This window comes from Arachis ipaensis, chromosome B03, assembly GCF_000816755.2.
Source record: "Arachis ipaensis cultivar K30076 chromosome B03, Araip1.1, whole genome shotgun sequence".
Classification (NCBI taxonomy): domain Eukaryota; kingdom Viridiplantae; phylum Streptophyta; class Magnoliopsida; order Fabales; family Fabaceae; genus Arachis; species Arachis ipaensis.
This window is the reverse complement of record NC_029787.2, coordinates 24,542,890-24,561,310: the sequence shown is the minus strand read 5'-3', so window position 1 is coordinate 24,561,310 and position 18,421 is coordinate 24,542,890. Positions and strand designations below refer to the sequence as shown.

General features: G+C 38.9%; 1 protein-coding gene across 2 annotated transcripts in view; it reads left to right on the top strand.

The window, feature by feature from the left end:
* Positions 10,471 to 18,421, top strand: part of LOC110270038 — a 17,137-nt gene continuing 9,186 nt past the window's right edge. The window contains exon 1 of one of the 2 annotated variants that reach the window (XM_021118485.1): positions 10,471 to 11,207. In XM_021118485.1, the coding sequence (XP_020974144.1) occupies positions 10,867 to 11,207 (341 nt within the window). In that variant the 5' untranslated portion in view covers positions 10,471 to 10,866. Of the gene's footprint in view, positions 11,215 to 18,421 lie in introns of both variants that reach the window. The other variant, XM_021118484.1, reaches the window with a different exon arrangement.

The following is an 18,421-nucleotide window of genomic DNA, read 5'->3' as shown; positions in this document are numbered from 1 at the left end:
TGAGGTCTAAAATATCTATTTTAAAATTTCTTAGAAGAACTCTATAGAGTAAAGAGATGAGATTACGAGAGAGGGAACGAGAGCGGGTGAGGTGGGGAAACATTGGGTGGGAAAGAACTCTACACAGTAAACATGATAAAGATCCTAGGATTTTGAATAAAGAAGAGTATCAACGATTAGAGCTCGATTCTTTCTCTGTTTTCGTCAAAAATCTGTCGGAAGATATATCAAAACGAGAACTCTTTAATATGTTCAAATGGACAGGTAGAATCATAGACATATATTTGTCACGGAAGAATAAAAATAGACAGATCTATCTGTTTGCATTCGTACGGTGTACAAAGAAAGGAGGAGCATTGAAGGCTGTTGCAAATATAAACAGGTGGGTGCTGAGAGGCAGAAGACTATTTGTGGGAGAAGCGAAATATAGAAGGGGAGGTGTAATGCAGAATGGGAACGGCGAAGAAGTGACGGAAACCACAAGACATGATGCATGAAGAAGCGATCCACTGAATAGGAGTGTAAGAGCAATTGAAGAAAGAGAGGTGAGGCAGCCGAGTGGTGCACCAATCAAGGATCCACATAACAACGAATGGACAAAGAAAATAGAAGTGCCGATAGCGAATGAGAATGTCGTCTGGTTGCAAAGAAGTATTGTCGGAGGTACAAAGACAGCAATTGATGCACCACTATTTCGTGGTATATTTTGTACTTAATTGAGTGTGTTTTATCCACTAAACTCACACTTATTCATTGAATTTGCATGTTTTACATCTTCCTTTCTAATTCTGTGCTATGATTGAAAACATGCTTCTTTGGCCTTAAATTTACCAATTTTAATCCTCTCTTATTACCATTCGATGCCTTGATATGTGTGTTAAGTGATTTCAGAATTTATAGGGCAGGAATGGCCTAGAGGATGGAAAGGAAGCATGCAAAAGTGGAAGGAATACAAGAAATTGAAGGAACTGCAAAGCTGTCAAGCCTGACCTATTCGTACTAAATCAGACAACTTGAGCTATAGAGGTCCAAATGAGGCGGTTCCAGTTGTGTTGGAAAGCTAATATCCAGGGCTTCGAAATGATATATAATTTGCCATGGTTGCCTTACTGTTAGACAACACGTACGCGTGCAAGAAGCGTACGCGTGGATAGTGCGGCAGACAAGCGATGCGTACGCGTGACAGAGCCACGTGCTGAACATATCAGAAATCACTGGAGATGATTTATGGGATATTTTTTTGGCCCAGTTTCAAGCCTGAAAAATACAGATAAGAGGCTGCAGAGTGGGGGAATCAGAGGAATTCATTCACACAACTTTCATTCACATAATTTTAGGTTTTAGATGTAGTTTTCTAGTGAGAGAGGCTCTCTCCTCTCTCTCGGTTTTAGGATTCTTAGGTTTAGCTAGTTTTAATTTTAGATTTCTACTTTGCTTTAATTTAGTTTCTTTTCTACTCTTACTTAGTCTAGCACTTTAGTTTACTTATCTTCTTTTGTTGATTTATTTATTCTCCAATTTGGTTTATGAACTCCATGTTATATTTGATTTTCTATTTAATGCAATTTGAGGTATTTCATATTTATTGCTTCTTCTATTATTTGTGAGTCATTGATGTCTATAATTGGTTGTTTGGATTTAATATTCCTTGCTAGTTTTCTATGTTTTTATGTTGTGCCTTCCAAATGTTTGATAAAATGCTTGGGAGGGTTTTAAATTAGATTTTTGCACTTTTGGCTTTGGTTGAGTAATTGGAGACTCTTGAGTTATCAAACTCCTTTGTTGATTGATAATTGAAAGTTGCTAGTTGATTTGGATCCCTCTAAAGCTAGTCTTTCCTTAGGAGTTGACTAGGACTTGAGGAATCAAATTGATTCATCCACTTGACTTTTCTTTATAGTTAGAGGTTAACTAAGTGGGAGCAATGGACAATTGATAAGGATAGCTAGGATAGGACTTCTAATTCCCATACCTTGCCAAGAGCTTTATTAGCTATTAGTTTAATTCTTGCAATTTACTTTCTTGTTCCTTATTCAAAACCCCAAAAAGATACTTTCCTATAACCAATAATAACTACACTTCCCTGCAATTTCTTGAGAGACGACCTGAGGTTTGAATACTTCGGTTATTAATTTTATTGGGTTTGTTACTTGTGACAACCAAATTTTTGTATGAAAGGATTATTTGTTGGTTTGGAAACTATACTTGCAACGAGAGTTTATTTGTGAAATTCTAGACCGTCAAAAATCCGTTCATCAAAATGGCGCCGTTGCCGGGGAGTTACAAACGTGTGCCTTATTATTGGTTATTGTAAATATTTGCTCTTTGCTTGTTTGCTAGTTTTGTTAGTTTAGGACTTAGTTGCTTATTTTTATCAATTTTTGTTTTTGTTTGCTACTATGAATTCTCACCCATTTGGCTATGAGTTTGGTTACAATTATGTTGCAGAAAGAGGAGATCACCATGAGAACATGCATCAAGGCTGGAACAATCGAAGATGGGGAGAGCCACAAGGATTTGATCAACCCTCTTGGCAATAACCTCCTCCGGTCTCATATAGGTATAACTCCAATCCTAATACATACCAATCGAATGGATGTGGTAGTCCTTCTTGTACGTGTCACCATCCACCACCACATACCTATGGACCACCTCCTCAACATAGCTTTGAACCACCCTACTCACAAGCCCCTTTCCACTATTCGCCTTCATATGACCCCAGTCCATATCTACCTAACCAACTACCATATGAACCATATGAACCATACATAGACCTACCCCAATTCCAACACAATTACCCCCAAGAACCACCACCTCCATATTCACCATCTCTATGCCCTTACTAAGAAGAACCACCTTCCTACTATAAACCCTTTTTTCCAAAATAATGACCCTCCTATCCATCCCAACCTTCACTAGATGACAACACCCTTCATGTTATTCGCCAAGGGCAAGTAAAGCTTCAAACCACACCTACCTCTACTCTTACTAGTCTCACCTTTACTCTCCAAGCTCTTATATCCCGGGTGGGTGCTTCAATACAAGAGCAACAAGGAAGTGGAGCTTGTAAGCTCATTGGAAACACCTCTCCCAAAGCCATTACCATCCAATGCAACTTTTAAGTGGGTAAAATTCTTATCCTTAACCTTTACTCCCCAACTTGAATATGGTCTACTCGAGACGGATGGTCAACTTAGCGCTCTCTGTGGCTTTAAGAGTAAGAGGGAGATGGGTGGTGGTTGGAGTTGTCAGGCAAAGTTCAATACAGTTGCATGCTCCAAGTTGAAGTGCAATAGTTGGTATAAGTCTCAATTGAATGGGTCTAGGAGGTTGTTCAGATGTCTCAGTGAGAATTTGGATTGCTTGCCACCCGATTCGAATAACAATCATCAACACGAAGACGGGTGTAAAAGCAAGGTTTGGGACCTCGGAATTCATTCCAAAAATCAACACTCTTGGGGCCTTGTCACTTGCTTTAACTTGCTTGAAGGCTTTATGCACCTAGTTTGAGATCCCGAAGGCTATTGGAATTACAAATACTGGTAGGGATTCCTGGATGAGTTCAAGCACAAGCCACCATAACAAGGAGCTAACCAAATGTCCAACTTAAGGACGTAAAAGAAAAGTGCTAGGTGGGAGGTAACCCACCATGGTATGATCTTCCTTTTTATTAGTTTTATCTTATTTTATTTTTATCAGTGTTCATTCATAATTTCTGCATCATCACCTGCATTCTGCATGAAAAAAAAAACTGCGAACGACGCGTAAGCGTCGATGAACGCAGTATTCATAAATGCGGCAGAGAGTTGCGATGGAGACGCGCGGGAGGGGTGCGTGGAGCACAAGCCACCCCACGCGTACGCGTGCCTCACGCGTACGCGTTCCCTGCGTTATTGCCAATCCACGCGTAAGCGTCAGCGACGCATATGCGTGGAATGAAAAATCAGCGTCAAAGGTGAATTGGACAGAAAGTTGTGCGGCCACTGTGCTGGAAGCGTGCGAGTAGTCACGTGTACGCGTAACCTACTTTCACGCGTCGTTGTGCAATTTTTGCCATCCACGCGTACGCGTGGGCGACGCTTACGTGTCGCATGGTCATCTCTGTTTTCACGCGTATGCGTGATGCATGCGCGCGCGTCGCATCTGTTTCTTGTTCTCTTATCATTTCTCCTTCTTTCTTCCTCCTTTCTTACTTTCTTTTTCTTCATTTCTTTAACTTCTCATCCTTATTCTCTTTCATTCTCTTTTACATATTGCATTTGCATACTTTCCTCCATTGTATTTTAATTTTTTTCATATTTTTATTTTCTTTTCTAATTTCCTATTTTATCATTGGTGTTAAATGTTCTTATTCAATTGTTTCATTTTTTCCTACTTTATTCTGTTGCTTTATGACTTGTTTTATTCTGATTAGGTAATATTATTTAAGTCAATATTAATCTTTTATGATACTTCTATTCCTTTTACATTGACATGAATTTATATTATCTTTCATGACCCACTCTCTCTTCTCCTTTGTTGTAATTTTTGCACTATTGATATGCCATTTGCTTCTACTATTTTCTCACTTGCATGTTGTAGCTACCATGTAGCTGAGACCCTCATTATTTGGCATTCACCCACCCATACTTTATTTGTTTTCTTATCTTTATTTCTGGGTTACTTTTCTTCTTTTTCCTCTTCTTTCAGGATGGCTACCGAGAAGGAAAAGGAAAAGCTTCTCAATGGGGCGATAGACAAGTCCATCCGCACGTTCTTTGGAAAAGCGTCAGTTGGAGCAGTCCGTCCACTTGTACATCTTTGCATGCACCGAGGACGGTGCAATCTTTAAGTGTGAGGAGGTTGATACCGACTTCCGTGGGTCAGTTATTTCCTTCTCAACACCAATGTTTAATTTTCTTTGTTAAATTAGTTGTTGCATTTGCATGTTTGATTGCATGTTTGTTTGATTTTGTGCATTTAACTACTACTTGGTTGAGGTAATATTTTCTTTTTCAAGAAACTTTTTATAGCATTTCACTAACTTAAATAAAATTTTTTTGTTAAACTTGTTTGAAGAAATTTTAATTTGGAACATGGTTTAGAGCTCGAACAGACAAAACCAGTGAGCTTTTGAGCCTATTCGATTGGTTGCATTTTATCAACCAATATTTTATTTTGGTATGTGTTGTTCTCTCTAAAATTGTGATCTTTTTCTTGCTTAATTCTATATTTCCATTGTTTGATGTATGCATGCACTTACATGATTGAGGCCTTGTTTCACTGAGCTTACATACCCATATGGCCTTAACCTTTTCATTATCCTTTGTAAACCAATGTTAAGCCTACTTATCCCATTTGTTCTTCACTCTAGCATATTATTAACTCTAAGCGTAAAACAATAATGTCCTTAATTTGAATCATTGGTTAGCTTAGACTAGTGAGAGTGTTCATAATTTAAGTGTGGGAAAGTTCGATTTGGAAACATTTGGTTTTAAGAATTGGATGTTGTATATCTTTATGAAAATGTGAAAGAAATGTTTAGAACATGTTCATGTATTCAATAATTTAATCATATGCATTGAGAAAAAAAAAAGAAAAAAATTAAAAATTAAAAAAATTAAAAAATTAAAAAATTAAAAATTAAAAAAAAGGAGAAAAATAAAAAGAGCAAATAATAAAAGGGGACAAAATGCCCCAAAGTAAATGGTGATAGCAATGCATATGTACTGTACTCAAAATCGGATGCATGAATATGTGGTAAACATAGTAAATGGGTAGTTAGATTCTGTATTGTGATGACATGGATTGTCCTAAGTTAACTGGAAAATTTAAGTTAATTAAGGATTCAGATTTTAGTCCACTTGGCCAAATACAATCCTACCTTGACCCTAACCCCATTACAACCCTTAAAAGACCTCTTGATATGTGTATTTGTGCATCAAATTATTTGTTGATTGGTAGAAGCAGAGCAAGCCTTAGAAAGCAAGGTTAGTAGAGAATTGAGAGAATCGAACCTTAAACACATGAGTGATTAGAGTGTATACACATCCGGTGAGGGTTCGATGCTCGATTCTTTATTTCCGGCTTTCATGAGCTATTTTCTTTTGCAAGTTTACTTGTACTTTATTTTGTGATTTGAATTAATGAAATCCAGTTTATGTTTGCCTTGGAGAATTTGTTTACTTTTAACCAAGTAGGTAAAAGCATTTTGCATTTAGTTGCATTCATATAAATAGGTTGCATTTCATACTTTCTACCATTCCTCTTCACTCTTTAGCTTCTCTTGAGCTTAGCATGAGGACATGCTAATGTTTAAGTGTGGGGAGATTTGATGCACCACTATTTCGTGGTACATTTTGTACTTAATTGAGTGGATTTTATCTACTAAACTCACACTTATTCATTGAGTTCGCATGTTTTACATCTTCCTTCCTAATTCTGTGCTATGATTGAAAACATGCTTCTTTGGCCTTAAATTTACCAATTTTAATCCTCTCTTATCACCATTTGATGCCTTGATATTTGTGTTAAGTTATTTCAGAATTTATAGGGTAGGAATGGCCTAGAGGATGGAAAGGAAGCATGCAAAAGTGGAAGGAATACAAGAAATTGAAGGAACTGCAAAGCTGTCAAGCCTGACCTCTTCGTACTAAATCAGACATAACTTGATCTACAAAGGTCTAAATGAGACGGTTCTAGTTGCGTTGAAAGCTAACATCGGGGGCTTCGAAATGATATATAATTTGCCATGGTTGCCTTGCTGTTAGGCGATGCGTACGCGTGCAAGACGCGTACGCGTGACGGAGCCACGTGCTGGACATATCAAAAATTGCTGGAGGCGATTTCTGGGCTGTTTTTTTGGCCCAGTTTCAAGCCCGAAAAATACACATAAGAGGCTGCAGAGTGGGGGAATCAGAGGAATTCATTCACACAACGTTCATTCACATAATTTTAGGTTTTAGATGTAGTTTTCTAGTGAGAGAGGCTCTCTCCTCTTTCTAGGTTTTAGAATTCTTAGGTTTAGCTAGTTTTAATTTTAGATTTCTACTTTGCTTTAATTTAGTTTCTCTTCTACTCTTACTTAGTCTATCACTTTAGTTTACTTATCTTCTTTTGTTGATTTATTTATTCTCCAATTTGGTTTATGAACTCCATGTTAGATTTGATTTTCTATTTAATGCAATTTGAGGTATTTCATATTTATTGCTTTTTCTATTATTTGTGAGTCATTGATGTCTGTAATTGGTTGTTTGGATTTAATATTCCTCGTTAGTTTTCTATGTTTTTATGTTGTGCCTTCCAAATGTTTGATAAAATGCTTGGGAGGGTTTTAAATTAGATTTTTACACTTTTGGCTTTGGTTGAGTAATTGGAGACTCTTGAGTTATCAAACTCCTTTGTTGATTGATAATTGAAAGTTGCTAGTTGATTTGGATCTCTCTAAAGCTAGTCTTTCCTTAGGAGTTTACTAGGACTGGAGGAATCAAATTGATTCATCCACTTGACTTTCCTTCATAGTTAGAGGTTAACTAAGTGGGAGCAATGGACAATTGATAAGGATAGCTAGGATAGGACTTCTAATTCCCATACCTTGCCAAGAGCCTTATTAGCTATTAGTTTAATTCTTACAATTTACTTTCATGTTCCTTATTCAAAATCCCAAAAAGATACTTTTCCATAACTAATAATAACTACACTTCCCTACAATTCATTGAGAGACGACCCGAGGTTTGAATACTTCGGTTATTAATTTTATTGGGTTTGTTACTTGTGACAACCAAATTTTTGTATGAAAGGATTATTTGTTGGTTTGGAAACTATACTTACAACGAGAGTTTATTTGTAAAATTCTAGACCGTCAAAAATTCGTTCATCAGCAATCGACTTCAACGCCCTTCAAGAAAAGATTCATAGGGAATGACCAAAGGTAACACAAGTAAGGGAGCTGAGAGCTTATAAAGCTATGATAACCTTTGACACTGTGATGAGTGCCGAAGAAGCTTACACCTTTCAAATGAATGATTTATTAAGGTTGTTTTATATAGTATGGAGATGAGATGAGACGGAGAGAAGCGAGTCAAGAAGAGTATGGTTGGAATATTATGGAGTTCCATTACATGCGTGGTCAACAGACTCTTTTCGCAGGATAGGGGAGCAATGGGGCGAGGTGGTTAAGCTCGATAAATTAACGGAGTCGTGTAACTCATTCAACGTGGGTTGAGTTCTGAATGATATGTTTGTCTTTGATATGATTAACGAGTGGATTCACATTACAATAGGTGCAAGCGGATTTGACGTCCTCGTAAAAGAAGCGGGTGGAGAGGTGTATCAGGAAGAATGCTTTTAGGAGAGAAATAAGGAGCTAGAAGACAGACAAACAATAAATGCTGAAGAGATGCAACATGAAGAAAATGGCAACGTGTTGAATTATGGTGGCGGAAGGCTGGTGGTTGAACATAATTAGGTGGCTATGCTCATGCTGGAGGGCTGTAGGAATGATGAACATGAGAAAGATAGATTAGTAAATTCAATTTTAGATTTGAATAAATGGAATCATAAGAATTTAAATCGGCATTATGGATAGGCTAATTGTGCGGCATTTAATAAAAAAGACGCTTCTCAGGGATCAATGGAAATAATCAGGAGATAGACTCGGATAAAACAGTAACATGTGTTTATGGGGAGCATTATGGCAACAAACCAAATGAGAGTACTGATGTTGCACGGATACCGTTGGTAAGGAAATTCACAAGATTTTCACGTTGTAAGTATAGCCCTCAACCAACAAATAGTCCACGAATCAAATTTAGAAGGAATTAGTTATCACAAGTTCAACCCCAAATAGAAATAACCGAAGTATTCAAACATCGAGTCGTCTCACAAGGAATGGGCAAACATATGTGTCAATATTGGTTAAAAATCCGGGGTTGCAAGTCATGAGCAAGAAATTAAACTAGGAATCTTAACAAGCAAGTAATCTTGAAGTGCAAGAAACTAATTCAATTGACTAAGGCAAAATGTAAACAATTCCAAACTAACAAGGTAACATCCAATGTAATTCTACACTAAACTAAACAGATAACTATAACTAAGACAAGGCAATCAAGAATTTTGGGTTTTCAAATAGGAATGATAAAAGCAACTCTTGGCTAAGCATGGGAATTGAGATCGCCATTCTTGTCTCCATATCAAACATTGACAATTATGAGGTGCCAACCCGCTAAGTCTACTTCTCAAAAACCTTAAGTACGTATTGTCTACTCCTAGGCTTGAAGTACGTCAAGTAGGTTTGATCACATCAACCCATAAGTCCCAACCTATCTACTAATTAGATTAGTAGTGGATTAGTGTCAATGGGTATCAAATTGATCACCAAGGGCTCTCAAATCACCAATTCAATGAGACCCAATGACTCAAGGTCACTCAATTCCCTTAGTTTATGCCAAGAGTAAAAAAAACTACTCCATAACTAAAGGAAACTTTCATCAAACACATGGTAAGCACTAATAAAAGACATTTCCAAAAAGCAATTAAATTGAGATTAACAAATACCCACTAACAATTATCAACATACAATCACTCAAATAACACGATAATCATAGAAATCATCAATGTAACATTAGCAAGTCAAGATTCACAACATTCATGAAATGGGTATAACATGACAATTGATAAGAAATCATAAAACTAACACAAGATCTAAGCAAAATTATACTAAGGAATTCAAATTAAGTAATTAAAACTAGTAATCAACAAGATCCAATTCAGAATTCAATAAGGGAAGATCAAATTAAAGCTAGATCTAGAGAGGAACAAGGGTTTCTCTCTCTAGAAGAACAAAGAACCAAAAACTAGCTAAAAACTATGTCTAAGTGTGAATGATTGATCCCCCCTTTCCCCTAGCATCCTTGGGTCCTTTTCAATGCAGAAACAGCTTGAAATTGGGCCTCCTTGGCCTCAGAAATTGCCAGGCACGATTTCCTTTAATGAGGTCACGTACAGCTTGTCGCGCGTATTGACTTTGGGATCCACGCGTGCGCGCCAAGTGCGCGTGCGCGTCGTTGGGCTTTCTCTGATCTGCGCGTAAGCGCCAATCCATGCGCGCCGCTTCCATCTATCCTCATCCACGCGTGCGCGTGGAGTGCGCGTGCGCGCCGATGCTGAAGTTCCCAAAATCCAAATCTTCAAGTTCCTTCCTCTTGTGCATGCTTTCCTTCTCTCTTCTAGGCCATTCCTACCCTATAAATCCTGAAATCACTCAACAAATACATCACGGCATCGAATGGCAATAGAAGAGGATTAAAATATGGCAATTTTAAAGAAGCATATTTTTCATCATGAAGCAATATTAGGAAGAGAACACAAAACCATGCAATTCTTGTGGATAAGTGTGGAAAATATTGACAAAATCCCCTAAATTCTACACAATATAAACCACAAAATTGGGGTTTATCAAGTACAAGAAAGATAATGGGCTGGGAGTAACTAAGCCGAATAAGGGTGGTAAGGGGACTCAGATTTAGGAGAAGGATATTGGCCTATGGAATAGAGGATCCAATTGCCTCTCCAACTGGGTTGGGCTTGATCCTTTCTCCATGGTGACCCGGCAGGGACTGCAGGCTGGGGCTGCGGACGTTTCACACGAGGAGATTCCACGAACCAGCAGGGCAGGGGATGCGACGCAGCATCAAGTGGAAGGAAGCGGTCAGCATCATGAGGCAGAGGTGGCTGAACCATCTCAACTGGGGAGACGGCCTCTGATCACAGATACTACGCATGAAGAGCTTGACCATGTGAGTGGCGCAATGGCTGGGATGCTACACAACTTGGAGGCTCGATGCGGACAGGATCACTTGACTGAGGTGGCCATACGGGAGGCGACAGATGAGGGATTCGATGGAGGGAAGAATGCGGGAGGTGGAGCCACTGCTGAGGAAAAGGATCTTAGCCAGTGGAGACATGAACGGCCCCAATGTGGCATCCAAAAAAACCCTCTTGGTTGGCCGTAGGTCTGACGAGATGGGAAGGTTGCAAATTGTGGCGAAGGACCCGGGGGCAGGTATAGTGGCTGCTGGGCATGGTGAGGAGGATGACGTTGACATAAACCACAACACACAGAACAAAGATTGGCATCTCCAAGCTGGGACAAGATTGAGAATGCAGAAAATGAAAAGCTTGATGAAGGGTGGGACACAGGATTACAGCAAGGGCCAAGAGGAAGTATATGAGAGCTGGTGTACGAAATCGTGATCATTCCATTCCTTGGTAACGGCGCTAAAAACTCAATACGCACGTTCATGATCTTATATCTATTTCACAACTTCGTACAACTAACCAGCAAGTGCACTGGGTCGTCCAAGTAATAAACCTTACGTGAGTAAGGGTCGATCCCACGGAGATTGTCGGCTTGAAGCAAGCTATGGTCACCTTGTAAATCTCAGTCAGGCAGATTAAATTGTATTAAGAAATTATAGTGAATGAAAATTAAAATAGGATAGGGATACTTATGTAATTCATTGGTGAGAATTTCAGATAAGCATACAGAGATGCTTTCGTTCCTCTGATCTCTGCTTTTCTCCTGTCTTCATCCAATCAATCCTACTCCTTTCCATGGCAAGCTTTGTGTAGGGCATCACCGTTGTCAATGGCTACTTCCCATCCTCTCAGTGAAAAAGGTCCAAATGCTCTGTCACGGCACGGATAATCATCTGTCGGTTCTTGATCATACTGGAATAGGATCCATTGATCCTTTTGCGTCTGTCACTACGCCCAGCACTCGCGAGTTTTAAGCTCGTCACAGCCATCCCTTCCCAGATGCTATTCGGAATACCACAGACAAGGTTTAGACTTTCCGGATCTCAGGAATGGCCATCCATGTGTTCGAACTTATACCACGAAGACACTAATATCTCGGACTCGGTCCCCTGTATTAGATATCCAAGAGATGTCTATTCAATCTAAGGTAGAACGGAAGTGGTTGTCAGGAATGCGTTCATAAGTTGAGAATGATGGTGACTGTCAAGATCATCACATCCATCATATTGAAGTGCGAATGAATATCTTAGAAGCGGAATGAGTTGAATTGAATAGAAAAACAGTAGTACTATGCATTAATCTTTGAGGAACAGCAGAGCTCCACACCTTAATCTATGGTGTGTAGAAACTCTACCGTTGAAAAATACATAAGTGAAAGGTTTAGGCACGGCCGAATGGCCAGCCCCCATGATCTAAGAACTAAACGTCCCAAGATGTCTAATACAATAGTAAAAAGTCCTATTTATACTAAACTAGTTACTAGGGTTTACAGAATTGAGTAAATGATGTAGAAATTCACTTCCGGGGCCCACTTGGTGTGTGCTTGGGCTGAGTTTGAAGTTTACACATGGAGAGGTCATTCTTGGAGTTGAACGTCAGTTTGTAACGTGTTTCTGGCTTTGAACTCCACTTTGCAACATGTTTCTGGCGACTCCAGAATGCAGCATGGAACTGGCGTTGAACGCCAGTTTACGTCATCAATCCTTATTCAAAGTATGGACTATTATATATTTCTGGAAAGCCCTGGGTGTCTACTTTCCAACGCAAGTGGAAGCACGCAATTTGGAGTTCTGTAGCTCCAGAAAATCCACTTTGAGTGCAGAGAGGTCAGAATCCAACAGCATCTGCAGTCCTTCTTCAACCTCTGAATCTGATTTTTGCTCAGGTCCCTCAATTTCAGCCAGAAAATACCTGAAATCACAGAAAAACACACAAACTCATAGTAAAGTCCAGAAATGTGATTTTTAATTAAAAACTAATAAAAATATACTAAAAACTAACTAAATCATACTGAAAATATACTAAAAATAATGCCAAAAAGCGTATAATTATCCGCTCATCACAACACCAAACTTAAATTGTTGCTTGTCCCCAAGCAACTGAAAATCAAATAGGATAAAAAGAAGAGAATATACTATAAATTCCAAAATATCAATGAAACATAGCTTCAATAAGATGAGCGAGACTTGTAGCTTTTTGCCTCTTGAATAGTTTTGGCATCTCACTTTATCCATTGAAGTTCAGAATGATTGGCATCTATAGGAACTCAGAGTTCAGATAGTGTTATTGATTCTCCTAGTTCAGTATGTTGATTCTTGAACACAGCTACTTTATGAGTCTTGGCCGTGGCCCTAAGCACTTTGTTTTCCAGTATTACCACCGGATACATAAATGCCACAGACACATAATTGGGTGAACCTTTTCAGATTGTGACACAGCTTTGCTAAAGTCCCCAATTAGAGGTGTCCAGGGTTCTTAAGCACACTCTTCTTTTGCTTTGGACCTTGACTTTAACCGCTCAGTCTCAAGTTTTCACTTGACACATTCACGCCACAAGCACATGGTTAGGGACAGCTTGGTTTAGCCGCTTAGGCCAGGATTTTATTCCTGTAGGCCCTCCTAACCACTGATGCTCAAAGCCTTGGGATCCTTTTTATTTACCCTTGCCTTTTGGTTTTAAGGGCTACTGGATTTTTGCTCTTGCCTTTTGGTTTTAAGAACTTTTGGCTTTTTCTGCTTGCTTGTTCTTTTTCTCTTTTTTTTTTCGCTATTTTTTTTCTGCAAGCTTTGTATTCACTGCTTTTTCTTGCTTCAAGAATCATTTTTATGATTTTTCAGATTATCAAATAACATGTCTCCTTGTCATCATTCTTTCAAGAGCCAACATATTTAACATTCTTAAACATCAAATTCAAAAGACATATGCATTGTTCAAGCATTCATTCAGAAAACAAAAAATATTGTCACCACGTCAAAATAATTAAATTAGTTTCAAGGATGAATTTGAAACCATGTACTTCTTGTTCTTTTGTATTAAAACATTTTTTATTCAAGAGAGGTGATGGATTCATATTCACTACTTTAAGGCATAGACACTTAAATACTAATGATCATGTAATGAGACACAAACATAAATAAACATAAAGCTCAAAAATTGAAAAACAGTAAATTTAAGAACAAGGAATGAGTCCACCTTAGTGATGGTGGCGTTTTCTTCTTGAGGAACCAATGATGTCCTTGAGCTCTTCTATGTCTCTTCCTTGTCTTTGTTGCTCCTCCCTCATAGCTCTTTGATCTTCTCTAATTTCATGGAGGATGATGGAGTGCTCTTGGTGCTCCTATCCTTAGTTGCTCCCAATAGTTGTGTGGAGGAAAATGTATCCCCTGAGGTATCTCAGGGATCTCTTGATTTGCAGTCAAATGTTCTACCACTGAGCTGTAGACCCTTGAGATGAATCTCTCCATCTCCTATGACTCGGAGGTGGAAGCTTTTGTCTTCTCTTTCCTCTTTCTAGAGGTTTCTCTAGCCTTAGATGCCATCAATGGTTATGGAAAAACAAAAAAAAGCTATGCTTTTACCACACCAAACTTAGAATGTTGCTCGCCCTCGAGCAAAAGAAGAAAGAATAGTAGAAGAAGAAGAAGATATGGAGGAGATGGAGGGATGTGTGTATTCGGCTATATGGGTGGGCTTGGGTGGGCTTGGGTGGGAAAGAGATTTTGAATTTTGAAGGTAGGTGGGGTGTATGGATGTGAGTGGTGAATGGAAAACAGAAGGGATGACTGTGAATAGAGAGAGAGAGAGAGAGGGTGATATAGGATTATGAGGAGGGAAGGTGAGTAGAGGTATGTGGGGATCCTGTGGGGTCCACAGATCCTGAGGTGATCCTGTGGGGTCCACAGATCCTGAGGTGTCAAGGATTTACATCCCTGCACCAATTAGGCATGTAAAATGCCTTTGCATGCATTTCTGGCATTTAAACGCCGAAGTGATGCTTGTTCTGGGCGTTCAACGCCCATGTGCAGCATGTTTCTGGCGTTGAACGCCAGTATGGTGCATGTTTCTGGCGTCAAACGCCAGTCTGATGCTTGTTTCTGGCGTTTAATGCCAGCTTTCCTCTGGGTGCAATCCTGGCGTTTAAACGCCAGACTGCTGCTTGTTTCTGGCATTTAACGCCAGTTTCATGCTCTGTTCTGGCATTAAACACCAGCCAGATGCTCCTTATTGGCGTTTAAACGCCAGTAAGCCCTTCCTCCAAGGTGTTCTATTTTTAATGCTATTTTTCATTCTATTTTTGATTTTTCAGTAGTTTTTGTGACTCCACATAATCATCAACCTAATAAAACATGAAATAACAAAGAGAAAATAAAATAAAAATGATTAAATAACATTGGGTTGCCTCCCAACAAGCGCTTCTTTAATGTCAATAGCTTGACAGTGGGCTCTCATTGAGCCACACAGGTGATCAGGTCAATTTTATAGACTCCCAACACCAAACTTAGAGTTTGGATATGGGAGTTCAACACTAAACTTAGAGTTTGGTTGAGGCCTCCCAACACCAAACTTAGAGTTTGACTGTGGGGGCTTTGGTTGACTCTGCAGTGAGAGAAGCTTTTCATGCTTCCTCTCCATGGTTACAGAAGGAGATCCTTGAGTTTTAAACAAAAGGTTATCCTCATTCAGTTGAAGGATCAATTCTCCTCTGTCCACATCAATCACAGCTCTTGCTGTGACTAGGAAGGGTCTTCCAAGGACGATAGATTCATCCTCTTCCTTCCGAGTGTCTAGTATTATGAAATCAGCAGGGATGAAAGGTCTTCAACCTTTACTAACATGTCCTCTACTAGTCCATAAGCCTGCTTTCTTGAGTTGTCTGCCATCTCTAGTGAGATTCTGGCAGCTTGCACCTCAAAGATTCCCAGTTTCTCCATTACAGAGAGGGGCATGAGGTTTATCCCTGACCCAAGGTCACATAGAGCCTTCTCAAAGGTCATGGTGCCTATGGTATAAGGTATTAAGAACCTTCCAGGATCCTATTTCTTCTGAGGTAATGTCAGTTGATCCAGATCACTCAGTTCATTGAGTATTTCTGTTTTCCATTCAAACACGCTTGTTCCTATCTAAGATGTTCATTCGCGCTTAACTGTGATAGAGGTGATGATCTGTGACATTCATCACCTTCCTCAAACCACGGATAACCATAGATTGCTTTAAACCAACAATCTCCGTGGGATTCGACCCTTACTCACGTAAGGTATTACTTGGACGACCCAGTGCACTTGCTGGTTAGTGGTACGCGTTGTGAAAAGTGTGATTCACAATTCGTGCACCAAGTTTTTGGCGCCGTTGCCGGGGATTGTTCGTGTTTGGACAACTAACGGTTTATTTTGTTGCTTAGATTAGGAAAAATCTTTCTTTTTTGGGTTAGAGTCTTTTATTATTTATCCCTTATTAAAACACTTTAAATTTATAGCTCAGTTAGTTAGAACGTGGTGTTTATGTTCATGGTAATTGGCTATCATATTTTTAAAACCTTTTTCAAAAATAATTTTTTCTATTAAATCCTGTGCCAACCTTTAAGTTTGGTGTTTTCTTGTTGATTTCCCTTTGGTTTTCGAAAATTTTGGTTTGGTTTTCTAAAAATTTTAAGTTTGGTGTTCTTTCTTCGTGTTCTTGAGTTTTCCTTGTGACTTGATTTTAAAATTTTTAAGTTTGGTGTTCCTTGGTGTTTTCCCTCCAAAATTTTCGAAAATAGGGAGCATTAGATCTAAAAATTTTAAATCTTGTGCTATCTTATTGTTTTTCTCTCTCTTCTTTAAATTCAAAAATATCTTTTCTCTCTATTTCAAAAACAAATTTTCGAAAATTATATAAAAAAAAATTTTAAAATCTTTTCCAAATCATATTTTTTCAAAACCTTCTAACCACTTTTTCTCTCCTCACTTTTTCGAAAATCATAATTTTTGTTATTTTTATTTTTAGTTAAGTTGTCCTCTTTCCATAAAATAAAATAATTAAAAAGGTAAATCAGTCCAAGTTATATCCATATATCCATCATGGACATAAGTGGAGATGAACAGTTCAGGAGGACTCTGGGGTCATATTCTAACCCATCTACTGCTTCATATGGGAGTAGCATATGCATACCCTCCATTGGAGTTAGTAGCTTTGAGTTGAATCCTCAGCTCATTATCATGGTGCAGCAAAGTTGCCAGTATTCCGGTCTTCCACAGGAAGAACCTACAGAGTTTCTGGCACAATTTCTACAAATTGCTGACACAGTACATGATAAGGAAATAGATCAGGGACAGAGAACCAAGTGGCTGATCATCTGTCCCGGATAGAGCCAGTGGAAGGGACGTCCCTCCCCTTTCTTGAGATCTCTGAGACGTTCCCTGATGAGCATCTATTTGCCATTCAGGAAGCACCATGGTTTGCCGATATTGCAAACTATAAAGCTGCAAGGTTCATACCCAAGGAGTACAATAGAATACAAAAGAAGAAATTAGTTACTGATGCAAAGTACTACTTGTGGGATGAACCCTATCTCTTTAAGAGATGTGCAGATGGAATTATCCGTAGGTGTGTCCCCAGAGAGGAAGCACAGAGAATCCTATGGCATTGCCATGGATCTCAATATGGAGGCCATTTCGGAGGTGAGCGAACAGCCACCAAGGTCCTCCAATGTGGCTTCTATTGGCCCACACTCTACAAAGATTCCCGAGAGTATGTACGTAATTGTGACAGTTGCCAAAGAGCTGGTAATCTGCCTCATGGTTACGCCATGCCTCAACAAGGAATCCTGGAAATAGAGTTATTTGATGTATGGGGAATTGACTTCATGGGACCTTTCCCACAGCAACCGTTCTGAAGTCACAGTTAAAAGAGCAGTGATGATTCATTGCATCATGACGGGGAAGGAAGTGGAGGTTCATCAGTTGATTTCCACTGAACTCTACAAGATAGCTAATAAAAATTCAAAAGAGGCCAGGTTGGCTTATCCAAGCGTGACTTCTCTGCTCTGCAAGGACGCTGGAGTCAAGATGGGAATAACTGAATATATCCTAATTGAAAAGTCAATCACCAAAGCATCAATGGAGAGACAACAAGCACAGGAGGATCATATCAAGAAGAGAGCACAGGAATTCCTCCCAGAGATTCCTCAAGCAGAATATTGGGAATATCTTGAGACGTCTGTCCCCAAGATACAGGAAGCTATGGAACAAATAATAAAACAACAGAAGGAACACAGTCAAATGCTGACCCATATGTTTAAAGAACAAGAGGAGCAGGGACGTGACTTAAGGGAACTGAAGCGCCAAAAGTCTTCTGTAATACCAAGCATCCCAAGAATCAGAGGAACCCCCATACCCCCAGAATAAAGGTTGTTAATTTCCAATTTCTGCCTTAACTCTGTGACAGTGTCCTTATAAAAAGTTTACCTTAGAAGTCATATAATAGTAATTAGTATCTATTTGATTTTATCTCCAATTAAGCTATAGTTTATTTTTCTCATCATCATTAAACATGAATAAAATAGTAGATCTTTCGAATAAGAAGCAATAAAATTTCGAGTTTAATAAAAGAAATTCTAATTAGTTAAATGTGGTGGCAATGTTTTCT